Source organism: Hyperolius riggenbachi, chromosome 11, assembly GCF_040937935.1.
Source record: "Hyperolius riggenbachi isolate aHypRig1 chromosome 11, aHypRig1.pri, whole genome shotgun sequence".
In the NCBI taxonomy this organism is placed as follows: Eukaryota; Metazoa; Chordata; class Amphibia; order Anura; family Hyperoliidae; genus Hyperolius; species Hyperolius riggenbachi.
Window position 1 is genome coordinate 107441218 of NC_090656.1, and position 19279 is coordinate 107460496.

Consider the following 19279-nt stretch of genomic DNA (forward strand, 5'->3'; position numbering starts at 1 on the left):
TCTAGGCTGCTTTGCTTGCTTGCTCCTGACTGATTATTATTGCTTTTAAAGCACCCATCAACAGCAACAGCTCTTTTCAGAGCTCATCCTGTACATTTTTTTTTTCTGTGTGTCAAACTGACACTTTAGTTGCATGCACAGCCTTGCTAATTGATAGTGTGTGTGCCACTGCCAGCAGCCCAGCACATTCAGTGACTACCTGTGTGTGTGACAGGGAGTTGCACATTGTACTACCCAGTACTGCATATACCCCAGTACCTGTTGTGTTTACTTAACCCACCTCATCACTGCATATACCTAGCTTTGTGTTGAGTGAACCCAGCTCACTGCATCTAACTACCTGTTGTGTTGAGTGAACCCACCTGGCCACCTCACTGCATCTAACTACCTGTTGTGTTGAGTGAGAACCCACCTCACTGCATCTTAACAGTACCTTCACTGTTCAGTGAACCCAGCTCAAGAGGCAAGTGGTGTCATCTCTGGCACACAGCGTTGGGTCAAGGGTCCACCTGATCACGGATGCCTGGTCTGCCAAGCACGGGCAGGGCCACTACATTACATACACAACCCATTGGGTCAACCTGGTGACCGATGGCAGCAAGCAGGGAGTACGTGGCTGCGCAGCGGACCGACTTGTCACACCTCCATGGCTTGCAGGCAGGCCTCCAGCCACCTCCTCTCCATCTGCTACCACCACTTCGCTGTCGTCATCCTCCTCCTCCTCCTTGGCTGGTGCCGCGATCTCATCTCCAGCTACACAGCCCCAGCACCCCAGGGCCTATGCTGCATGCCAGGTACGACGGTGTCACGCAATTTTAGACATGTCTTGCCTGAAAGCGGAGAGTCACACTGGAGCAGCTCTCCTGGCTGCTCTTAACAAACAGGTGGAGCAATGGCTGACCCCGCACAAGCTTGAGATCGGCAACGTGGTGTGTGACAATGGCAGCAATCTCATTGCTGCGTTGAATTTGGGAAAGCTGACACACATACCCTGCATGGCACATGTGCTTAATCTGGTCGTGCAAAGATTTGTGTCCATGTACCCAGGCTTAGAGGACGTCCTGAAGCAGGCCAGGAAGTTGTGTGGGCATTTCAGGCGCTCTTACAAGGCCATGGCACGCTTTGCGGACATTCAGCGTAGAAACAACTTGCCGGTGAGACGCCTGATTTGCGATAGCCCGACTCACTGGAATTCCACCCTGCTGATGTTCTCTCGCCTGCTAGACCAGGAGAAAGCCGTCACCCAGTACCTGTATCATTACAGTACAAGGACACAATCTGAGAGGATGGGGATGTTGTGGCCCAACAACTGGACACTGATGCGAAATGCATGCAGGGTCATGGAGCCCTTTAAGAAGGTGACCAAACTGGTGAGTCGCGATGAGGGCACCATCAGCGACTTGATCCCCTACGCCTACTTCCTGGAGCGTGCCGTGCGTAGAGTGGTGGATACAGCTGTGGAGGAGTGTGAACGAGAAGAGTTACGGCAGCAGGAGTCGTGGGAGCCATTTACACCCGAACCCGATGTTCCCACAACACCTGTGGCAGCACAGAGGGGGGAGGAGGAGGAGGAAGAAGAGGAGTCGTGTGGGGAAGGAGAGGAGTCAGACTCTGATTATGGTGATGATGAGGAAGGTGTTTCTGTGGAGGAGGAAGAGGCGGCGGAAGAAGAACAACTGCGGCAGCCGTCACAGGGGGCTTCTGCTGCTCCACGTTCCTGTGGTATTGTTCGTGGCTGGGGGAGGAAGAGGAGTTGCATCCCGTCACTGAGGAAGAGCAAGAGGAGATGGAGAGTACGTCTGCATTCAGCTTTGTGCAGATGTCCTCTTTCATGTTGTCCAGCCTGTTGAGGGACCCCCGTATCAAAAAACTCAAGTCGAATGACCTGTACTGGGTGGCCACGCTACTAGACCCTCGGTACAGGCACAAAGTGGCGGACCTGTTAACAACTTAACACAAGGTGGAAAGGATGCAGCACTTGCAGAACAAGCTGTCGATGATGCTTTACAATGCGTTTAAGGGTGATGTGGCTGCACAACGCAATCAAGGTACCACTGGCAGTAACCCTCCTCCTACCAAGTCCACGCAGGCAAGGACAGGATGCTCCAGCGATCTCAGGGTGATGTCGGACATGCGGACGTTCTTTAGTCCAACTCCTCACCATAGTCCTTCCGGATACACCCTCCACCAATGCCTGGACCGGCAGGTAGCCGACTACCTGGCCTTGAGTGTGGATGTAGACACTGCGAAAAGCGACGATGAACCCTTGGACTACTGGTTGCGCAGGCTTGACCTGTGGCCAGAGCTGTCCCAATTTGCCATACAACTTCTCTCTTGCCCTGCCAAAAGCGTCCTGTCAGAAAGGACCTTCAGTGCAGCTGGAGGCATAGTTACTGAGAAGAGAAGTCGCCTAAGTCACGACAGTGTTCAGTACCTGACCTTTATCAAAATAAATGAGGAATAGATCCCGGAGGGCTACTGCGCGACCGAAGACTAAGTCAGTCCCCACACACAGCATCTCTGCCTGCAAGCCACTTGACTTCTCCGCCACCACCAACAGGGTCCAGGACTCTAGGCGGATTCCTGAATTTTTAAGGCGCGGCCGCTACACTAATTTTTCTGCCTGCCTAATTTTTCTGGCTGCACTGCGGGCGGCTGCAACAAAAAAACAAAAGGCATGTACATGTGCCCATCCCCTTTCGTGATCATTACCTTGCCACAGTGAAGGGGCTTGCGTATCACAATGAAGCAATGACCGCCGGCTATTTGAGTGTCTCGGGTGGGGGTGGGATACAAAAGATAATAAGGTCGTTGCATTATTGTGGTTAGACCAAATTTGATCAGCTGGACAGTCACTGTTGTTCTATCATTGAGCTACCACAGCCCGGCGACCATATGGGCTTGAAAAACGCCACGGCCTACACTCTGGCCACAGTGCGCACCAGTCCAGCACGGTGTCACTACGCAAACAGCTGTTTGCGGTGCGTTACCCAGTAAGTTTGGAGTGTCAGTGTGAAGCAGAACTCTAATTACACTCCCTGATTGATGTATACCCATGCAAGATGTTTGAAAGCACGTTAGGCCTGCAATTTAGCATTCAATGTGATTTCTGCCCTTAAAACGCTGCTTTGCGTCAAATCCAGATTTTTCCCCGGGACTTTGGGCATGTATCCCACTCCGCCATGCCCCCGTCCAGGTGTTAGACCCCTTGAAACATCTTTTCCATCACTTTTGTGGCCAGCATAATTTTTTCTATTTTATCAAAGTTCGCCTCCCCATTGAAGTCTATTGCGGTTCGCGAACTTTTCCGCGAACCGAACCTTCCGCGAAGGTTCACGAACGGGGTTCGCGAATTGAAAATCGAAGGTTCGCGACATCTCTAATTCCCATACATGCTCTGCAGTAACAGTGTCCCCACATACTTCCATCAGCGCCACCACACTAATATAAGTCACAGAGACCTTCTACCATTGCATTACTCTCCCCCATTTCTCTGCCAGCACACATAGGCACATCCCTTTGCTGGCAAATGGCAATCATATGTGGTTCCAATTCTCTATAAGGCAGTGTGTCCTCTTCCAGTTTCTCTCAGCAGTCATAAGTGGTTTCAAAATCTTTGCTGGTCTCACAGAATAGGTCCAGTAGTCACAGACAGTATCCTCAATTTCAATCCAGTTGTTTTCCTACCCTACTTGAACCAAACACACAGATATTTTCCTATGTGCACAATTAATTTTTGATAAGTAAATAATTGAAATTGAATCAATGAAGGTTTTTTTTTTGGGGGGGGGGGGGGGGGGGTTGCAGCCCTCTCTCTCTGCTATTAACAAGGAGATGGTTGTAAGAAAAAAAAATCACCTCGAAAACCTAATAATAATAATGAATGTACAATAATGCCAATCCAAATCAATCACACGTTAGTCATGATGTCCAGCATATAAACCCAAATCAATCATGGGTTGTCTGCCTTGATTAAAGCACCATTGTCTGTCGGTGATCATTCCAGCTATAAGCTTCAATGGTTAGTCATTTTGATCTTGCATCTCCTGTATTTAGGGTAATATCAATTTTGGATGTCATTATAGTGTTCTGCTATATTTTGTTGTAATCCTTCGCTGATGTGGAAAAACAGCTATTGTAAAGCTAATGATAAGAAATCTAACAAGCTACTTTTCTCCACTTTACTCTGTACTTCAGCTGTTTTTCTCCATAGCCAGCATCTCAATGAGCGCTGAGTTGCTCAGTGTTTGAATTACTGTACATTTCTCAGATCCCTGAAATTCAAACCGGATTCAGCTCAGTCCAAATTTCACAATCATCTCTAATTACCAGGAATGGGCTTCCGAGTACTGGAGTACTCAAATTCGGAATTCTAATGAAAATTAATTACTGCACCTGTGACTACAGGATGGGGGGGGGGGGGTTAACTTAATAGTTAATACCCAGAATTACACAGAAGTCCATGGATCCTATGCATGTTATTGCTGTAATACACAACCTATGGGACACGTTCCACCACTCACTACCACACTTTGCACTTCCTCCTTCCGCCAGACAGACTTCTGGGAAAGTTTACCCCCCCCCCCTCCCCCATCCCTGCTAATTACTAATGGGAAATCTTGTTCTCCAACAACTTCAGGAACCAGATGGGTATAGAACCCAGTGGAAAAAAAACTCTTGTCAGCTCATTGGGCTTACTACTATCACTACTGGGGCCCACTTGGCCTTCACCTCCCCATATATACTCACGTGCTCGGAAAACTTACCCATCTGTCACAGCACACCCATGGAGGTGTATGAAAAGCCATCACAGGTAGAAATGTGGCAATTTGTAGCCACCGGATGAAAAGTTCTTCCTCAGTTACAAATTCCCCGCCTAGAGTCCCACCTTTGTATGAAGAGAAATGTAAAAAATGTTACAGTGCATTAACTTTGTATATTAAATAATGGCTCGGCCAGTGCAGCATTTATAAGCAATTCATAATTTCTTAGAAAAGGTTACTACAAGGGAACTGTAATATGAAAGGCCGCTGAGGTTTAGTGCTCATCACAGTTGCTAAGAAACTTCAGATACTTTAACTCGGTGCTGGATTTACCATAAGGCACTATAGGCACGTGCCTACAGGCGCCTGATGATGGAGAGGCGTCTCACTCTCCTCCCCAGTGCATCTTTCCCTTCTTCCCTATGCAGAGTCCTGATAAGAGCGTAAATGAGATGTTACTCACCCAGCTCTCAGCATTCTACTGATGAGATCTTCCTTCCGCACCTCTAGTTACTTAATATTGAGGGTACCTCTGGCTACCTAATACTTGTGGGCACCTCTGGCTACCTAATGCTAAGGGACACCTGTAGCTACCTATGACGGGCAAGGGAAGTAAGGGAGAAATGACAGCTGAGCCAGCCAGCCAGCACATTTGCTGTGCAGTTTGGCAGGTGTTTGTAGGTTCATGGAGGGTGAAGTCTAGGGTGCCAGGACATATGTGCCTATAGGCTCCTGTGATGTAAATCCAGGCCTGCTTTAGCTGCAGTAGAAAAAGGCATTTTCACCAGTGAAGAGCAAAAATGCCAATATTGTTTTTGCATTCATTTTCACGAAAATAATGTAAAATTCGACTTTCAAGCAAAAATGCCCTTAAAGAAAACCTGAACTGAAAATTAAAAGTCAAAATAAACGTACACAAGTCATACTTACCTCCTGTGTAGTCCACTCTTCAATCTATTTTTCCTCTCCTGCGTCCTGTTTGTCCACTGTGATCAATGGAATTCTCCGTCCTCCATTTTAAAAATAGCCATTAAGAAGAAAATGGTGAGCTTCTGAGAGGAACTGATGGCAAGGTAACTATGTAATGTTCATTTGAAGTTACCTCATGTGTTTATTTTAAATAATTTTACTTAGTACAGGTTCTCTTTAAAAACCATTTTATAATACGTTTGTGATTTTTTTTTGCACAATTAACAATGTTTACACTTTTTGCGAATGTTTGCATAAAAAAATAAAGATTTTTTGTTTGTTTTTCGTGAATTTTCGTATCAGAAAGAAAAATTAATTTTCTTTGACCATATTTTCGCAAATATTTTCTCAACATGGAAAATAGCATGTTCAATGTGAAAATGAGGTTGATTACCCCCTTGTACTATTTATTTGTATTTATTTATTTATTGTATTTATAAAGCACCAACATATTGCGCAGCGCTGGATACATGATAAGGGAAATATACCGTGGCTCCTATTCAATTAACTTTTCTCCTGAGTTTTCTCCCGTTATCATATTTGCTTTTGTGATTATGTAATATTGTGTGTTTACAATTACAAGTTTCCAAAGTGTAGTTTATCGTGCCCTAATAGCTGTCATTGCATTTTATTCAAACTGCTTTTTATTATATATTAACATATTTTAATGAGCTATTCTGAACTGTGTGTGTGCCTGAAGCACAGAGAGTTCCTTTTTAACTTGTTACACTGTGTTTACACACATTGTAACAACATTGGAATGTAAACAAAGATACTGTTATCACTAGTTTGGATGTAGATTTGAAGCTGAATAGCAGGACAAAGTGCTTTGGTTAACCATTTCAATGATGTTGTGCTAAAAAAAAAAAATCTGGGGTAGTAACTTTCAAGCTGTAAGGAATCTTTTAGAGCAAAGTAAAAATGCTGGCTTTCAGACCACTTTAACATAAGAGTGGTCTTACTCTTTTCCCAGTTTTGTGGTAGGTTTTGATTTGCAAAGTACTGAAAAGTAGGGATGCTCATTTGGATTCTTCGGAAAAGAAATTTCATAATTTCCAATTGAATAAGAACACAGTCCATCAGCACACCAATTCAGATGCAACGCACTTTATTGTGCAGTATTCCACATCATATCTGCACAATAAAGTGTGTTGCATCTGAATTGGTGTGCTGATGAGCTGTGTTTGTATTTAGTACTTTGTGACATTGCCTGTCTCACCCAGGCTTAAGCACACAGCTTTTGATGGTGTGCCTGCTTCACTTCTTTGCTTGAATCATTTCCGAATGGAAATCTGCATTTCTGATCAGAAATCGAATTTCTGCTGAAATACTGCATTACCTCAACTCGGTAATTTTAGCCAAATCACAGTACTCAGAAGTATTGGACCAATCAGGGAATGCAAAGAATGACCAAACAAAGACTCATCGGAAATTGGAAATCAACAGAATCAGTAATCGGCATTGGTGGAAATCGGAATCTGCATTTCCGACCATCCCTACTGAAAAGTTATTTTGTAGAGAAGATGAAAAATTATCTCCTGGAAGAAAACGTAGGACAAAAGTTAATTGCGTATGGGCTTGTTTTTTTAAGCTGGTGGACAAGCAAATAACTGAATACAGTGGGGATGCACATTTGGTTGCATTATGATTAAAGCTGCCAGTAATAAAACTGTGAAATCGATAAGTGGATGGACGCTTTTATTTATTTACTTGTAAAAAAATTACCTGTATTTATCACTACTATAACTCCTGATATGGTCTTATTGCATCTAAAATCATCTGACCTTCCTCCAAGTGAGAGATATATCTTCAATCATGTGTGTATTCTTACTAAATTAAATATAGCTCACAACTGGAAATCTCATTACGTTCCAACTTTGGAAGACATCTTGAGAAAGGTTGATGCAAATTTAATGGCTGAAAGGTCATGGGCAATAAAAAATGGAAATATTCATGCTTCCTGGAAAAAAGCACATCTGTGGCCTAATATTTTCAAAGAATCAAGGCTCCATGATGTTTAATGCCTGGGTTGATTGAGCCTCCTCACATAGACACATAGACATATAGATATATGGAACTCCAATAACTAGCTGGAAACTCATGTATTATTAAAGATGACTCTAAACCTCAAAAAATTCTAAACTCCTAAAAGTAATTTTCTAAGGATCATTTGCCAATTAATTCACAGTGAAGTATACATATCCTTGATATATAAAGACCAAGAACTTATCACAAGACAACAGCGCATTTTAGTTTAAATTAGTTTAGTTTAGTCTAATTTTGTTAGTTTAGTTTAAATTAGTTCAGTAAGAATATATCACAGGAATATTGGAATCTTGTACTGTATAAGACATTTATAATTATGGGATCATATCTTGATTATTGGTTATATTGAATTAGAGTCTTGGATCTATATAGTGATGGTGTTGTAACATAAGTGAACCATGGAGATAGAACAGGGATGCGTCCTCTGGAGTCTCAGTAGGGAGGCTAGTTGATGCCCCCATTCTCCAGAGGTTCTGTTCCTTGGGAAATCTCTATAAACAAGATCTTAAAATTTACACCATTACAGAATCACAGGATCATTTCACACTAAGGTAGTTTAAATTTAAGATATGATTAATATTTTTATATATATAATATTGGGTATAATAAAAGACCAAAGGGAAAATGTCTGATTTAGTTTAATTATAATTTTTTTTTACTGTAATTTATATTCAGATTTTTTTTTTATTATTTACATAATCTTTTGTACAGGTTATTTTATATTATTTGTTTAAACAAAGAATGTTATTATGTATAAAGTGTATCTCTGTTTTTATACATGATATGTCAATGGCATATTTGTTAAACATTTGAAATTCCAATAAAAAATATTGAAAACTATTTATTTACTTGACTGCCTTTAGTTTATTAAAAAAAACAACAACATGATTATTTTGAACACTCAAATCCAGTTTGAGTGGACTGGTTCAGGGCTTGCTCCATATCTAATGCTTTGGAAGGCACTAGGGGCATCATACCGTACAACTTATTTGTCACTAGAGATGGCTCGAACCTCCGATTTTCGGTTCACGAACCTCGAACGCAAACTTCCGCAAAAGTTCGGTTCACGCAAACTTTTGCGAACTGCATTCAATGGGGATGCAAACTTTGAAAACTAGAAACATTTATGCTGCCCACAAAAGTGATGGAAAAGATGTTTCAATGGGTCTAACATCTGAGTTTTTGCATGGATGAGTGGGAAAAAATCTGGATCTGACGCAAAGCAGCGTTTTAAGGGCAGAAATCAGAGGCCTAAGTGCTTTAAAACACCTTGCATGTGTATACATCAATCAGGGAGTGCAATTAGAGTACTGCTTCACACTGACAGACCAAACTCACTGTGTAACGCACCACAAATAGCTGTTTGTGTAGTGACGGCCGTGCTTGACTGGTGCGCAGGCCATGGTGGTTTTCAAGCCCATATGGTCCCTGTCAGCAGCAGCAAGGTTCTCTCCCTTCTCTAATTACTGCAGCCACACGAGTGAGTGAAATGGCTGACGCTGCCTGCGTTTTATAAGGGGGGGGGATCTCCAGGAGGGAGTGGAGCATGATTGGCTACCCTGTGCCTGCTGACTGTGATGTAGAGGGTCAAAGTTGACCCTAATGATGTAGTATAGGGGGCGGGTCGAACCGCCATAAAGTTCACAGTTCACCGCGAACGCAAACAACCAAAGTTTGCGCAAATAAGTTCTCGGGCGAACAGTTCGGGTCATCTCTATTTGTCACCTCTGCTGGATTCACAATTAAACACAAGGAAAATGTAGGTTTGTATCAATAAACCAATGTATAGAAAACTGTTACCTATAGCATCTGGAATGAAAAAATTGTATCCTAGTAAACTGTAGTGCAACAGAGATGGGATGACTCCTTTCAGTCCTCCGTAGCCCCAGTCAGACTGAAGCGGGGCCATTTTTACAAAGAGTGGAAGATAGCTGGACCTACATAGAATGACAAATAGCAGTTACTTTACTTCTACATGTTTAAACATAACCTATATAAATGTATACTGCTAGAGGACTCAATAAAACTTCAGAAATTTTTTTTTTATTACTTTTTTTTTACATTCTTGTCTAACATGTACATTATAATATAACAAAGAAAGTACCTGCTACAGTGGATCAGGAATCATTTAAATATATTGTGAGTTTAAAAGGGACATTATTACTGATATTTTACTATTGGAATCAGGCAGTCACAATAGTGGAATATCGGTAATTTACATATATATTGTGGAGTTTAGGGTTAGACATACGAAGGAAGGGTCAAGTGTATGTGGGGGAGGGCTAAGGGTAGGTGGGGGTTAAGGTCAGGCATAGGTGGAGGGCTTGGGGTTAGACATCGGAATGGGGGTTAGAGTTAGACATAGGTGGGGGGGTTAGGTTTACAGTAGGTGTATGTAGGGCGTTTAGGCATAGGTAGGGGAGGGCTCATGTGAGCATTAGGTTCAGGTTAAGTAATAGTAGGGAAATTTACAGATATTCTACTTAAGGGTCCCATACACTGGTCGATTTCAGCCATCGATCGATTCTACAGAATCGATCGATTGGAAATTGATTCTATCAAATCAGCCGATCGATTGATTTGCCACCAATTTAGATCAATTTCGATCTACTTGATCTATTTGACAGGATGTAAAATATAGGTCGATCTGCTGATGCAGCAGATCGATGGCCCATAGAGTTGCATTGGATCTAATGGTCCAATAATGCATTTAGATAGGTTTCCAATAGATTTCATCCTTAAATCTATTGGAAATCTGTTCATAGTGTGTGTCACACATCAGATAGATTCCTGTTAGATTCGACTTGACAGGCATCTGACAGAAATCTATCTGAAAGTCGTATCTTCTGCAAATCTATTAGTGTATGACCACCTTAACAGTAAAAGTAGATAGATTTATATCAGTAAATAGACCTACATTCTACTACCTGGTAAACCGTGCCTTTTTGGATCACACGTCCACTCCTCACAGGCAAAAAAAAAAACATTGTTCTCCTCTCACTGTCTCCTTACCCAACAGTTGGAAGCAGGAACCCCCACAAGTCACATTGAAACCTCAGGAAAGTGGTCCATGTCATCAGGGGATGCTGAGATTCCCACTGCAGTTACACCTGCCTAGAGACTGACAGCTAATAGATAATCTGTCAGTCACTAGGAAAGCGTGACTGCATCAGTCAGACCCACCCACCATTTTGTGGACCATGATGCTGGGTAGATGTGGAAAACTGAGAGGTTGAATTCAGGGGGCCATATGCAATTCCCTTTTTCTCCTGAGTTTTTTCCTAGGAGATAATTTTTGATTTAAAATAACTTTTTTTTGCATTTTGCGTGAAAAAGCACTGCAAAAATTATTTTGAGTATTTGTTTACTTGCTGATGGTGTAAAAGGCAAGTTGTGAAAATATCACCTGGGAGAGAACACAGGTGAAAAAGTGAATTTCATATGGCCCAGGATGTCAAAGAAGACAGGAAGAGCTAGGAGCACCGGCGTACCTACCGGGGATGCGACCCCCTCAGCTGCAGGGGGGCCCGGGGCTGCTCTGGGGCCCGCTCACTGTGCGTGGGGGGGGAGCGCTGCTCTGGACCCCCCAGCAAGGTGCTCAACTGGCCGCAGCGTCTAATAGACGCTGCGCCAGTTCATTCCCCGCTGCCCCGCTCCAGCAGACTGCATAGTCTCCGGCAGGCAGAGCAGGGCTACGGCAAGATGGCCGCCGAAGAAGCCCTGCACTGGAGACTATTTGTGTTTCTAGTACAGGGCTTCGGCAGCCATCTTGCCGTAGCCCTGCACTCTGCCTGTCAGACTCAGCGCGGGAGATGTGCTGCTGGAGGATCGTCGGGAAGCTGCGCGCCAGATGCCGGGAGAGGAGAAGACTTCTGTCAGGTAAGTGAATTGTTTTTTTTTCACACAGGTGCATTTTTTTTTCTAGTGTCTGCTGCCTACATTGTGATTTTCTGGTGTCTGCTGCCCACATTACGATTTTCAGGTGTCTGCTGCCCACATTGTGATTTTCAGGTGTCTGCTGCCCACATTACGATTTTCAGGTGTCTGCTGCCTACATTATGATTTTCTGGTGTCTGCTGCCCACATTACGATTTTCAGGTGTCTGCTGCCCACATTACGATTTTCAGGTGTCTGCTGCCCACATTACGATTTTCTGGTGTCTGCTGCCCACATTACGATTTTCTGGTGTCTGCTGCCCATATTACGATTTTCTGGTGACTGCTGCCCACATTAGGATTTTCTGGTGTCTGCTGCCCACATTACGATTTTCAGGTGTCTGCTGCCTACATTGTGATTTTCAGGTGTCTGCTGCCCACATTACGATTTTCAGGTGTCTGCTGCCCACATTACGATTTTCAGGTGTCTGCTGCCCACATTACGATTTTCTGGTGTCTGCTGCCCATATTAATATTTTCTGGTGACTGCTGCCCACATTAGGATTTTCTGGTGTCTGCTGCCCACATTACGATTTTCTGGTCACTGCTGCCCACATTGCGATTTTCTGGTGTCTGCTGCCCACATTGCGATTTTCTGGTGTCTGCTGCCCACATTACGATTTTCTGGTGTCTGCTGCCCACATTACGATTTTCAGGTGTCTGCTGCCCACATTACGATTTTCTGGTCACTGCTGCCCTCATTGCAATTTTCTGGTCACTGCTGCCCACATTGCGATTTTCTGGTGTCTGCTGCCCACATTATGATTTTCAGGTGTCTGCTGCCCATATTATGATTTTCTGGTGTCTGCTGCCCACATTACGATTTTCAGGTGCCTGCTGCCCACATTACGATTTTCAGGTGTCTGCTGCCCACATTATGATTTTCTGGTGTCTGCTGCCCACATCGCGATTTTCTGGTGTGTGCTGCCAAAATTACCATTTTCTGGTGTCTGCTGCCCACATTGCGATTTTCAGGTGTCTGCTGCCCACATTACGATTTTCTAGTCACTGCTGCCCACATTGCGATTTTCTGGTCACTGCTGCCCACATTGCGATTTTCAGGTGTCTGCTGCCCACATTACGATTTTCAGGTGTCTGCTGCCCACATTACGATTTTCAGGCGTCTGCTGCCCACATTACGATTTTCAGGTGTCTGCTGCCCACATTACGATTTTCTGGCCCACATTACGATTTTCTGGTGAACACTGCCCACGTTACGATTGTCTGGTGAATGCTGTCCATGTTACAATTTTCTGGTGAACGCTGCCCACATTACGATTTTCTGGTGAACTCTGCCCACATTACGATTTTCTGTCCCACATTACGATATTCTGGTGAACGCTGCCCACATTACGATTGTCTGGTGAATGCTGTCCACGTTACAATTTTCTGGTGATTGCTGCTCACGTTACGATTTTCTGGTGACTAGGGCCCACATTACGATTTTCTGGCGAACTCTGCCCACATTACAATTTTCTGGTGAACTCTGCCCACATTATGATTTTCTGGTGAACTCTGCCCACATTATGATTTTCTAAAGGCCCACATTACGATTTTCTGGTGAACACTGCCCACGTTACGATTGTCTGGTGAATGCTGTCCATAGCAAGAGAGAGCACTGCACTCAAAAACCCTTTTGTGTGTGCTAGAGCACCAAAAAACCATGAGCTAAAGGAAGAATATGCTCATAGACACAGCACCACACAACTATATATATATAATAATAGAAAAATGTCACAATTTTATTGATTAATTGTATACTTCCAAAAAGATAATAAAAACACTAAAAACAAGCCACCACAGTCAATTGGCATATAACAATATCAAGTAATGCTCATAACAATAATTGGCCATCATATTGATTCTAAAATAGTATAAGGTAGAAAAAAATGGTGTGGCTATGCTCAAACTGAGCATGCCCCCATTTGAACCCGGGTTCAGTACCTCTCAAGGAACAATATATAATAAAGTGCATATATTAGTGCAAATGGTGCATACAAAACAATCAGTGACCATATACAATGTAGAATATATATATCTCAATAGTGCAAAAATAATGACCAGAAACCTGGAGGAAAAGATGGCAGGAGGAACGTTTGGGAGAGACAGAAAGTGGGCAAGATACAGTGGAGTGAGGCAGAGGGATACTTATCCGGTATGGATGGCCAAGACAGGAGCTCGTGGTGGCTGAAAAGAGGCCCTCGGTGGACTACTCCACCGGTTCCGCGGCCGTCACGCCGCTTTTTCAAGAGTGCGAGGGGTTCTCCGGAGAACCCCTCGCACTCTTGAAAAAGCGGCGTGACGGCCGCGGAACCGGTGGAGTAGTCCACCGAGGGCCTCTTTTCAGCCACCACGAGCTCCTGTCTTGGCCATCCATACCGGATAAGTATCCCTCTGCCTCACTCCACTGTATCTTGCCCACTTTCTGTCTCTCCCAAACGTTCCTCCTGCCATCTTTTCCTCCAGGTTTCTGGTCATTATTTTTGCACTATTGAGATATATATATTCTACATTGTATATGGTCACTGATTGTTTTGTATGCACCATTTGCACTAATATATGCACTTTATTATATATTGTTCCTTGAGAGGTACTGAACCCGGGTTCAAATGGGGGCATGCTCAGTTTGAGCATAGCCACACCATTTTTTTCTACCTTATACTATTTTAGAATCAATATGATGGCCAATTATTGTTATGAGCATTACTTGATATTGTTATATGCCAATTGACTGTGGTGGCTTGTTTTTAGTGTTTTTATTATCTTTTTGGAAGTATACAATTAATCAATAAAATTGTGACATTTTTCTATTATTATATATATATAGTTGTGTGGTGCTGTGTCTATGAGCATATTCTTCCTTTAGTGAATGCTGTCCATGTTACAATTTTCTGGTGAACGCTGCCCACATTACGATTTTCTGGTGAACTCTGCCCACATTACGATTTTCTGTCCCACATTACGATATTCTGGTGAACGCTGCCCACATTACGATTGTCTGGTGAATGCTGTCCACGTTACAATTTTCTGGTGATTGCTGCTCACGTTACGATTTTCTGGTGACTAGGGCCCACATTACGATTTTCTGGCGAACTCTGCCCACATTACAATTTTCTGGTGAACTCTGCCCACATTATGATTTTCTGGTGAACTCTGCCCACATTACGATTTTCTGGCCCACATTACGATTGTCTGGCAAAATACTGCCCACTTTACAATTAATTTACAGTGAAACGCTGCCCCATTACGATTATTTGGCACCTATGGGGGGGGGGGGGGGCCCATCCAAATATTCGCAGGGGGGCCCAGTGATTTCTAGTTACGCCCCTGGCTAGGAGGAATTAGAGTCTTATAGTAATTAACTGGGAACTTGTGGTCTGCATCAGTAGATACTTTCTTTTCTACATACTGAAAAAACAAAAAAAAATTGTAAATTATTTTAATGCACTTCCTTCTTAAAATGTTATTAACTTCAATCATAAAATAAAAAGTCATCTAGAGCTTTATTATCAAGCCAAATTTAGTTTAGACTGGTCATCCCAGTGGCTTCTGCACTTGTAGATAATTTGATCATTTGTAGTGCAGCTGGCTAGCTGGTTAGTTTACCTCTGAAGGCTGCAGGCAGGAGGTAAGAGAACCTTATATGGTCATTCTGAATGCAGTTGTATCAATGAGGGAACGATAATATTTTTTTTTCTTTTAGCAGCTACGAGTTTATTTTAATATTTCCCAACAATTAGGATGTGCTAACGTATTAAAGCAAGGTAGATTCTTACCTATAGAGAGGGAAGGCTCTGGATCAAATACAGCCCTCCCTGAGCCCTCTCTGTCCCCTAGTTCTAGCGCTGTCCCCCAGTGACGTGACAAAGAAGGTAAAATGACGAAGATGAGTGACTCCGTATTGCGCATATGCGAGAGCAGTATGGAGCCTTCACCTTTGGGAGCACTTAATGATAGTGCTGGAATGAGGGGTAGAGATGGCCCGAACCTCCGATTTTCGGTTTAACCCCTGCCAAACGGACTTCAATGGGGAGGCGAACTTTGGAAACTAGAAACATTTATGCTGGCCACAAAAGTGATGGAAAAGATGTTTCAAGGCATCTAACACCTGGAGGGGGGCATGGCGGAGTGGGATAGACGCCAAAAGTCCCGGGGAAAAATCTGAACTTGATGCAAAGCAGTGTTTTAAGGGCAGAAATCACATTGAATGCTAAATTGCAGGCCTAAAGTGCTTTAAATCATATTGCATTGGTATACATCAATCAGGGAGTGTAATTAGAGTACTGCTTCACACTGACACACCAAACTCACTGTGTAATGCACCGCAAACAGCTGTTTGCGCAGTGACGGCCGTGCTGGACTGGTGCGCACCATGGCGAGATTGCACTTCCTCAGTGATATCAGGTAATGTCTGACTGCCTTATCAACTTTCGATGGTTCTTTCTCTAACATTGTTAAAGAGCAGGATCGGCTATCACCACACATCCAAGGAAAGCAGCAGGCACGCTGTGCGCAAAGGAGTAGGAACGGCTACCACACATCCAAGGAAGGCAGCAGGCATGGCATGCATGTCCCGAGGTAGTGACCAACATGTCCCGAGGTAGTGACCAAAAATAACAATACAGGAGGACTTTCGAGGCCCTGCTGTATGTGACACTGATCGACTTTACTACCTGTAACGAGAATCTGTTATGGAGGGCAAGTCTGGCATCCATTCAAGTGAAAGGTATGCAGTGACTGCCAGGTATAATATGCAGGAGAACAGAGGCGCCAAAAGGATAAAAGGAAGCTAAATAAGATTAAAAACCAAATTCTTGGTAAATAGAGGAGGTAGTGGTGGACTTACCTCTTCCAAGTAGACACACAACGACTGTTGTAAAGACAGTCAATATATTTTATTTATGAACTCCTGGAGTTCATAAATAAAATATATTGACTGTCTTTACTACAGTCGTTGTGTGTCTACTTGGAGGAGGTAAGTCCACCACTACCTCCTCTATTTACCAAGAATTTGGTTTTTAAGCTCATTTAGCTTCCTTTTATCTTTTTGGCGCTTCTGTTCTCCTGCATAATATTGAGTCCACCCTGGGTGGAGGGTTGAACCCCCTTTTTTCTCATCTACAGAGAGCGACTTCTTATTCCTGAGTGGGGTCAGGAAAATTTCCCCACCTGCCTTTACAGTGGTTGCCTAATGGTAACCCTGGTTTGTGAGTATTAATATTTACTCTATCTAGTAACCATTTACCAGTACATATTACACTATTGGGGCTCTTGGTGTTCCTTGTTTTTGCCAGGTATAATACAATGTGCAGTCACAGATACAGTGAAAGCAAACAGCTGTTTGTAGTGACGGCCGTGCTGGAGTGGTGCGCACCATGACGAGAGTGCAGGTGATGGTGGCTTCCCAGCCCATATAGTCAGGCTGAGGTAGCTGAATGACAGAACAGTAACTGTCCAGCTGATCAAATTTGGTCTGTCCACAATGAAGCAACAACCTTATTATCTTTGGTGTGCCACCCCAGAGACACTCATATAGCCGGCGGTCATTGCTTCATTGTGATACGCAAGCCCCTTCACCGTGGCAAGGTAATGATCACGAAGGGGAATAGGCACATGTACATGCTTTTTGTTTTGTTGTTGCAGCTGCACTGCAGCCAGAAAAATTAGGCAGGCATGTACACGCACCAGAAAAATTATTATAGCGGCCGCTGCTAGGAGCGGCCTTAAAAATTCAGGAAAGGTGGGGGGGAAAGGCTGCGCATCCCTAAACACATGTTGCAATTGAATGGTTAATCGCACAGGCATACACCGCCTCTGCCAGTCTGAAAAATGCATGCCCTGCATCCAAGACAAGTGCTAACATTTATTAAACTAGGAGGTACTTTAGCTTCCAATATGGTCTGCATGCACAGTATATTATACTAGACACTTGCGCCACGGTGAGGCAGACCTCCGGGCAAGTGACCTAACCTAAATTTAAAACCTCGGGAGCAGCTATGCAAAAAAAATGTGTAACTTACATTTGGTAGAGAAGCAAGGAGAACGCCAGCGCATACCACTAAGGCTGCCACTAAGTTTCCTGTTTGCAAGTAGTAGCAGATTAAGCCTGTGCGATTAACCATTCAATTGCAACATGTGTTTAGGGATGCGCAGCCTTCCCCCCCCCACCTTTCCATAACTTTGTAACTATGTAACTGTCAGGTTAGCTGCTCCCAGCCCCTCCTCCTGAGTTTCCTGTTTGCATGATAAGTAGTAGCAGATTTGCATATGATTTGCATCTGAATTGAATGTGAAGTGTGCAGAAAGTCTATATAGGTGCTACACACTGAGCTGGTGGTCATTTCAGATGCAGCCTTAGTGGTATGCGCTGGCATTCTCCTTGCTGCTCTACCAAATGTAAGTTACACATTTTTTTTTGCATAGCTGCTCCCGAGGTTTTAAATTTAGGTTAGGTCACTTGCCCGGAGGTCTGCCTCACCGTGGCAATTATAGTGTACTTTGCATAATAATGTACTTTGCAGGCAGACCATATTGGAAGCTAAAGTACCTCCTAGTTTAATAAATGTTAGCACTTGTCTTGGATGCAGGGCATACATTTTTCAGTCTGGCAGAGGCGGTGTATGCCTGTGCGATTAACCATTCAATTGCAACATGTGTTTAGGGATGCGCAGCCTTCCCCCCCCCACCTTTCCTTAACTTTGTAACTGTATAACTATCAGGTTAGCCCCTCCTCCTGAGTTTCCTGTTTGCATGATAAGTAGTTGCAGATTTGCATATGATTTGCATCTGAATTGAATGCGAAGTGTGCAGAAAGTCTATATAGGTGCTACACACTGAGCTGGTGGTCATTTCAGATGCAGCCTTAGTGGTATGCGCTGGCGTTCTCCTTGCTGCTTAAAAATTCAGGAATCCGCCTGGAGTCCTGGACCCTGTTGGTGGTGGCGGAGAAGGCAGTCAAGCGGCCTGCGGGCAGAGGTGCTGTGTGGGGAGCGACTTAGTCTTGGGGCAGGCAGCCAGTCACACGGTGTGCAGGCAGAGATGCTGTGTGTGGGGACTGACTTAGTCTTTGGCGGGCAGTAGCCAGGATCCATGCCTCATTCATTTTGAGAAAGGTAAGGTACTAAACACTTTTGTGACTTAGGCGACTTCTCTTCTCAGTGACAATGCCTCCAGCTGTGCTGAAGGTCCTTTCTGACAGGACGCTTGAGGCAGGGCAAGACAGAAGTTGGATGGTAAACTGGGACAGCTCTGGCCACAAGTCAAGCCTGCGCACCCAGTAGTTCAAGGCTTCATCGCTGCTCACAGTGTCTACATCCACACTCAAGGCCAGGCAGCCGCCTACCTGCCGCTCCAGGCGTTGGTGGAGGGTGGATCCGGAAGGACTAAAGCGAGGCTTTGGACTAAAGAATGTATGCATGTCCGACATCACCATGAGATCGCTGGAGCGTCCTCTCCTTGCCTGCGTGGACATGGGAGGAGGATTACTGGCAGTGGTACCTTTATTGCGTTGTGCTGTGACATCACCATTAAATGCATTGTAAAGCATACTTGCCAGCTTGTTTTGCA

General features: G+C 44.0%; 1 protein-coding gene across 1 annotated transcript in view; it reads right to left on the bottom strand.

Moving 5' to 3' along the window:
- Positions 1-19279, bottom strand: part of LOC137538847 (SITS-binding protein-like) — a 187907-nt gene that overhangs the window by 37265 nt on the left and 131363 nt on the right. The window contains exons 7-8 of the mRNA XM_068261220.1: positions 9579-9715; positions 4767-4888 (exon numbers count right to left, since the gene is read on the bottom strand). Of these exons, the coding sequence (XP_068117321.1) occupies positions 4767-4888; positions 9579-9715 (259 nt within the window). The remainder of the gene's footprint in view (positions 1-4766; positions 4889-9578; positions 9716-19279) is intronic.